Here is a 7586-nt window from a genome sequence, read left to right on the forward strand (position 1 = left end):
TTTTTTTGGTACTGGAGATCGAACTTGGGACCTTGTGCTTGCCAGGCAGGCGGCGGAACCACTGATAGCCCCTATAATATGAATTTAACATCCCAGCGTTTCAGATATATTGAGGTAGGTGAGGATCCATGAGGTTTGCAGTGGAAAATGTTGGGGATTAATCTAATTTATTATACATTATCTTAGACTAAAACAGTTTGAAGAGTTTACCGAGTGAATATATGCTAAAATATATGATGTCATTTCCACACACAACTCACAAAAAGATTTTTTTCTTCACATGCATTAATATATCAGCAGTGTCTGTGTCTGTATACTTTTCCTTTGTGAAACATAACATTGAAAGGTTTTTAAATCACCCAAAGTTTCAATTTTAATATTTTGACAGATACTGTCTTCATTCACGGATAAAGAGCTTTCAGCCTATGCAAAAGCGGGAGCTGTGGCTGAAGAGGTCTTAGCAGCCATTAGAACTGTGATTGCATTTGGAGGACAAAAGAAAGAACTTGAAAGGTTTGAGTTCCTGTGTTTGTTTGCTGTTTGAGATAGGATCTCCTTTATGTACCCCAGGCTGCCCTCAAACTCATGGAGATCCTCCAGCCTCAGCCTCCCTAATGCTGACGTTACAGGCATGTGCCACCGTGCTTAGGTCTGTGTTTCTTATTTAAACTGATAGATATGCTATTCTGTGTCAGCTCAGATGTCCTGGGGACAGTTTTAATTAGAAGAGGTTTTATTTTCCAGTATAAATATGTTTCCTTAAATAACAAAGGACCTATATTGTGTAATAAAAAGTATGTAATTTGGTCATATCTGCTAATTCAAACAATTTCCTAATGTCTAGAATGGGTAGTGACAAAATTAATTTATCAATAATATGTAAAATAATTTTATAATGCTGAAATATATTTTATAGCTCTGATTTTTTTTGGTCTATTGAACTAATTCTTCTCTAATACTGAATGAATATTATTATTACCATTATTATTTTTTGTATGGGGTATTGAACTCACACTTTGTGCTTTGGTGAGGCATGCATGGTGCCACTGGGCTAAATCCTGGGCCCTGGATGACTATTTTCGCTAAGGCTTATGGAACATTTTAATCTGTGCATTATTTCCCTTCTTGCCCAGGTTTCTACTTAGGTGAGGTATATTGTATGATTTGATGTTTAAAATATAACTGACAAGCATGTTGTTAGAAAAAATTGAAGATCTTTCTTATGTAATGTTACTTAGCGTTAGTCTTGAGACTTTTATCAGATTTCCAAGTATAAATGTTGAAGTATTAAAATTCATAATATTTGTCAGATCTATTGATGTCTGAGCAGTAAAAACTTTAGCATTTAATAAAGATATAGGTGAAAACCTTTTGTTTAGGGGGTTATTAATTGTATTGTAAAGAGAGTGTTTGTAATTCAGCCACTTTGAGGAATTTCCACCTGAACTAAGACCTAATGGTTGAGAAGACTCATGGTAGAGGTAGTGATGGGTGGGCTGAAGAAAAATTTTCCAGATTCCATGAGATGGGATAGGTCTTAATACTCTCTGGGAAATCTGAGATGGCTTTTGTGACCAGTTCTTGGTTGAGGGAGGGGTGATTAGGGTGGATGTGGGCTACATATTGGAGACACATACTTGTAAGATGAAAAGTTGGGATTTATTCTATGGCCTTGGGGAAATGACTACCAATGTTATATAAGAGGAATGACCAGCCACATTTTAAGATTATTTCTTCATCTGTAAAGTTTCTGATGCATGACGGTGGGGTCAGGGAGAGCGGAGGGGGCTGGTATGGGCGTCTAGGGGAGAGGGGGATGGCGGTCTGCGAGGAGGCTGGAGAGGGTGGACGAAGATCGAAACTTAGGGTTTCATTTGAAAGGAGAGTTGGTGAAACTTCCTAGACCAAGCCCAGTCCTTCAGCTTTCTTTCTAGCTCTCCTCTTCTCTGCTTCCACATAGACCAGCAGTCAAAGTCTCAGTTTGACCTTCTCTTCCAAACAGAAGGTGAAACAGGGGCTTACTCTCTTACAATGGGAGTTTAACCAGGTTGTAAGTAAATTTAATTTAACAGAGTAGTCCTATTATCCTAACTTAAAAATATTTTCCAGCTGGGCGTGGTGGCACACACCTGTAATCCCAGCACTTGGGAGGCTGAGGCAGCAGAAGAACTGTGAGTGAGAGACCAGCCTGGACTACATAGTGAGTTCCAGGTCAGCCTCAACTACATAGTGAGACCCTGTCTCCAAAATAAAAGAAAAATATTTTCCCTCTTATATGTATCTTGCTAATGTGTATATTACTATTGATTGCTATCTTGCTCTTCTAAATACCTTTTTTAATAGGAATCAATAAATATTTTCATAATAGTTAAGAAGAATAATATTTTAAAAATACTATTTTAGGCCATTTTAGGAATTCTTAGTGTAAATATCATTTTTTTTTACAAATCTTCTAATGAATAGGATGGTTTTAAAAGCTGGTTTTATACGAGTGACTTTTTTTTTTTGGTACCAGGGATGGAACTCGGGACCTTGTGCTTGTGAGACAGGCGGCAGAACCACTGAGCTAAATCCTTGGCCCAAGAGTGACATTTTCAGTGAGAAACCTACCAGAGGGCTGGGGATTTAGCTCAGTGGCACCAAGCCTGTCTCACATGCACATGATCCTGAGTTTGATTCCCATTGCCACAAAAATAAATAAATAAATAAATAACAAGAAATTACACAAAAGGAATATTGTTTTTCAGCTCCCTTCTGTATGCTTTATTTTCATTTATGGCATCTAAGTGATTTTCTTCCCTCTTCCTTCTTCCTGTGCATATGTCTCTTCTTGCTGCATAGGATGACTTCATATCAGTGAAATGGTTTCCACTGTCTCAGTAAGCAAGACCCGCAATACAGGAGCTGATGGCATTGAATCATGGGCGTTAAAATTCCTAGGTCAAGCCATGTGTAATTTATTCCAAGTGGTACCTTTTGTTTCAGCTAAAGTACTAAAACAGGGAACACACACACTCATGAAACCTGTGTATTAAAATTAATTTTTTATTCTAAGATTATGCTGGCAGGCCAGGATTTACATATTTTAGCAATATGCTTAGATTTGGTCTTTAATGGGCAGGATTGTCATGTAAATTTCATTTCTCATGCTTTTGGAACTGGTGAAAGAGCTGGTTTTGAGATGTAGTCCTGAAGGTGATTACATCTGGGTAGGGCTTGAACTCTACTATAACAAATGAAAGAACTTTCTAACAAAAACTCATATATTTGCAATCATATAATGATGCATTTAATTGATCAAAGACCCCAAAATATGAATTCTCTGTAGAATTCAATTCTTTCATTTCAGCAATTATGAGCTGCTTTTTGCAAGGCAAAGCTCTCTAAGTTCTTCAGAGAGTTCTGATAAGTAGGATAATAATAGAGTTAAGACTCGGTTATTCTTTTTCCTAATCATTTCACCTTGGTTCTATATTTTCGAAGTTGTTCATCCTCTTTAACTGTGGGCCCTATTTGCTTCTATGCACATTTTTCCTTTTGAGTTGAGTAATCTGCATTCCTTTGAAATGAAGATAACCTGGCACAAACTGTTCATTTAGCTTTAACATAGAAATCATTCCCTCTTCAAAGATTTAAAAGTACAGTAAAGCCTTGGCCTGCAAGCATAATTCATCTCACGAACATGCTTGTAATACAGAGCATTAATATATCAAAGTGAATTTCCTCCATAAGAAATCGTGGAAACTCAGATGCTTCATTCCACAGCCCCAAAATATTAATATAAAAATGATTACAAACTGTAGTATAGTACAAAACCATAAGGAAAATATGAAATATAAAGAAAAATAAACAAATTAACCCGTAGTTACTTTTGAAAACCTTCATGGCTGGTGTGAAGGAGACAAGAGAAAGAAGGGCTACTGTGTAGGACGACTTTCACTGTCACTAATGGGATCACTGCTGTCTGTTGGCTCAGTGGAATATCTTTTCCTTTCATGTGACTTTAACAAGGAATGGATCCAGTGACACTTGCTTTTGGTTCCTTTAGAGGATTTCGTAGAAATGTGACATTGCCTTGTCCTTAAACAGTTATCTACAGCCTTATTCAGTGGTGCTTTTCTGCAAAATTTTGCCTTGTTTCCCACCTTTTACACATCTTCCTAGTCGCATTTGAAGTGAAGAATTCCTCTGCCTTTTTTTGCCTCCTCTATAGCCTCTTGCTGTTGGGAGAGAATTACCAGCAATCGGGGTGGGGGGCTGGAGGGAGGGAGGGAGAAAGGAGCCACTGGCTCAGTTATGTTCATTTACGTTATTACGAGCCATCACTTATTATTTTTTAAAAATGTTTGTTCATCTTGTATTACACTTGTCCAACACATTACTTGAAATCTTAGGTTTTACTGTACTTAAATTACAACTTGGGAAATAACTCATAAGAGCAGGAGAAAAAAATGTGTGAGTAGACAATGTGTGAGTGCAACATTTTTTTTTTCTGTTCACTTCTTTTCACCCCCTTTTCTAGAATTTATTATATTACTTCTAAGCAGTCTTAATGGATCGTCTGTAAGATTTTTGTGCTGTCAACCAGTTATAGGATTTCTGTGTATTGACTTGGTTCTCTCAATCCCTGCAGCTAGAAGGCATTTGGTGTCCGAGCCACATGCAAGAGCCCTTTGTTCTAGCTTCCTGCAGCCATGAATGACAAATGCTAGGAAAGATGTGTAGGCAATATGGAGAAAGGGTAAACTGATGAACAGTGGTAGAATATCACATATTTTTAACTAAAAATACTTTTGGTACCGGGGATCGAACTCAACACCTTGCACTTGTGAGATAGGCAGCGGCACCACTGAGCTAAATCCCTGGGCAAGTCAAAATATTTTTATGGATTAGTGACTTTTAAAAGAGATACGTAACTCCACTGCCTCCTTAGTGCAGCAGGCAGCTCGTCAGTCTCATAAAACACATGTGTATGAAATTAACTTATTTTGATATACAAATATTGCATAGCAATTCAGATGCTCAGAATGCTTTCACAGAAGTAATCTCACAGTTCTTCCTTATGGTGGTCCTTGAGGGAAGCAGGACAAAGATCAGACTCCAAACTTCTTTAAGGTTCAGAGATTTAAATGACTTTCTTCTTCTTAGTACTTTCTGGCATTATAGCTCCATTATGTTAATTAATGACAGAGGCATGCAGATTTTGAAGAGCAGTTTTTCCCCATAGATTTTCCTTGTCTTATGTAGGAAAATACATGTTCTAGAAGTTTGCAAAAGTATTGCTTCACTCATTTAGCTCTTGCTAAGGCCAAGGTTGGAGTTTCAGATTTCCCCACAAATAACGTGCTCTCTGAAAGCCTCAGTTTTCCTTTTCTCCAAGAGGGGAAGAAATAGTAACTTTATAGGGTGACTCTATGGGCAGAAGGAGAAAATCAGTGCAATCCTCTGGGTTGGGCACACTGTAACTCCTCAATACCATCGTGCTACACTCACATACTTTTAATAAAATTTAAAGATGTGTGTGACAATTTTTGTTCTTTGTCCCAGGTACAATAAAAATTTAGAAGAAGCGAAAAGAATTGGGATAAAGAAAGCTGTCACAGCCAACGTTTCTGTTGGTGCCAATTTTCTGCTCACCTATGCATCCTATGCGCTGGCGTTTTGGTATGGGACCATCTTGGTCCTGTCTGGTGAATATTCTATCGGACAAGTGTTCACTGTAAGTTATATGTGAGTTATGAGAAGAAATGAATCTTCACCAGAAATGTTAATGAAATGGAGCGGTATTGGCCTAACTTTAGAAGAATATATTTTGAAAAATGATTGAATACTGGAGACATGCAAGATGGCACCGACCTGTTATTCCATCTCCTCAGGAGGCTGAGGATTTCCAAATATGAGGCCCACCTTGTAACACAGCAAGACTGTGTCTGAAAAATAATATAAAAAGTCTTATGGCTCAGTGTTAGAGTGGCTGCTTAGCATGCGTGAAGCCATGGGTTCAATGCCCAGCTCCACAGAAGATAAAACAGAAAGGAAAAGAAAGAATGAAAAGGGAATTAGATGCATCCAGCGAACAGTCTTCTCTTCTTTCTACATCTCTTGCATAGTTTTTCCTGTGGCTAAACAGTATGAAGATCAGCAATCTCTCTAGCATGGACTTGGATTTGATGAAATCATTTCCTTGTGCCAAATCTGAGGCTGAGCTCTTCATATTTGTTTTCCAATTAACTCTTCACAAAGCAAATGGCAAAGCACACAGTTTAATTTACTCTCAAATTCTTTTGAATGGCACACAATACACCTGATATATTTAGGAAGTATAAATCATTACTCCTCTTAAAGAAAGTTCTGTTTGAGATGTTTTTGTAGTATAGAACTTTACACAAGTAAAGCAGATTTGCCACTTGGTGGTATCTTCTTCTTCTTCTTCTTCTTCTTTTTTTTTTTTTTTTTTTTTTTTTGGTACCAGGGGATCGAACTCAGGACCTTGCATTTCGAGGCAGGCGGCGGCCCCCACTGAGCTAAATTCCTGGCCCCTGATGGTATCTTCTTTTATTTAAAAAAATGAAGTAATTCATCAGTGAAGCTCAAATTTCTTGTTAGACAGCGCACTGAATTTCTTTTCTTAAGGCCAAATATACAAGTTTATTGAGTTATGCAAAACTGTTTTCTTGAATCCATTAAAACTTACTTTTCTCAAGATTCAGCTTTGTAGGATCCATGTAATAATTGCCTCTTGTAATTTTGAAATAGTTGCCTCATACAACATTTTGAAGCTATTGTATTAAGAATGGCTTTTACCAAAAAGTTTATAATCATATTAGTATCTGGTTTAATTGTGAAGTAGACAAGCAGTTTATTTTTTCTGTGCTTAAGATAGACAGATACCATGCTCACTCATGGTAGGTAAGTGAAATATACTATCCCTGAAGTAGGTCCACAGTCCTAAATAAGCAGTTTAAATTCAGTATTCCCAGAACCCAAATCTGCTTCACAGAGGAGAGGTGTCCAGCATAGTAAGTACAGGATTTGGTGGATGTGGTTCAAACTGCAGCTCTGCACTTACTAGCTGTGTTACATAGGGCAGTCACCTAAGTCTTGCAGGCCTGTGACCTTTTTGGTCAAATCAATGTGTGAAGAAGACTGTGGCCTCCATTTTAGTATCTTGTAGAATGTGAAATAATGAATAAAGAATGACTTAGCCGAATTCCTTCTCTGTAAACTTTTGGGAAGTGTAATTCCCAGAAGATGTAGGAAAAAAATGAACAGTGACATTAGTTTGCCTTAACTTCTTTTGTTTTTTGGTACCAGGGTTCAAACTCAGGTCCTTGTGCTTGAGAGGCAGGCACCGGAACCACTGATCTAAATCCCTGGCAATATTAACTTCTTTTTTTGTTGTTGTTTTTTGTTTTTGTTTTTTGAGACAGGGTCTCACTATGTAGTTGAGACTAACCTGGAACTCACTATGTAGCCCTGGCTTGTCTTGAACGAATAGCGATCTTCCTGCCTCAGCCTCCCAAGTGCTGGGATTACAGGTGTGCACCACTACACTGACACAACTTCTTTTTTTTTTTTTTTTTTTT

At 37.7% G+C, this 7586-nt stretch overlaps 1 protein-coding gene across 8 annotated transcripts in view; it reads left to right on the forward strand.

The window, feature by feature from the left end:
* LOC104868217 (ATP-dependent translocase ABCB1) overlaps window positions 1–7586 on the forward strand; it is a 301331-nt gene that overhangs the window by 129987 nt on the left and 163758 nt on the right. For all 8 annotated transcript variants that reach the window (XM_010632884.3, XM_010632883.3, XM_010632890.3 and 5 more), the window contains 2 exons: window positions 389–513; window positions 5548–5719. In XM_010632884.3, the coding sequence (XP_010631186.1) occupies window positions 389–513; window positions 5548–5719 (297 nt within the window). The remainder of the gene's footprint in view (window positions 1–388; window positions 514–5547; window positions 5720–7586) is intronic.

The sequence above is a fragment of the Fukomys damarensis genome, unplaced genomic scaffold (genome assembly GCF_012274545.1).
Source record: "Fukomys damarensis isolate Sample0158 unplaced genomic scaffold, DMR_v1.0_HiC HiC_scaffold_4, whole genome shotgun sequence".
Taxonomy (NCBI): domain Eukaryota; kingdom Metazoa; phylum Chordata; class Mammalia; order Rodentia; family Bathyergidae; genus Fukomys; species Fukomys damarensis.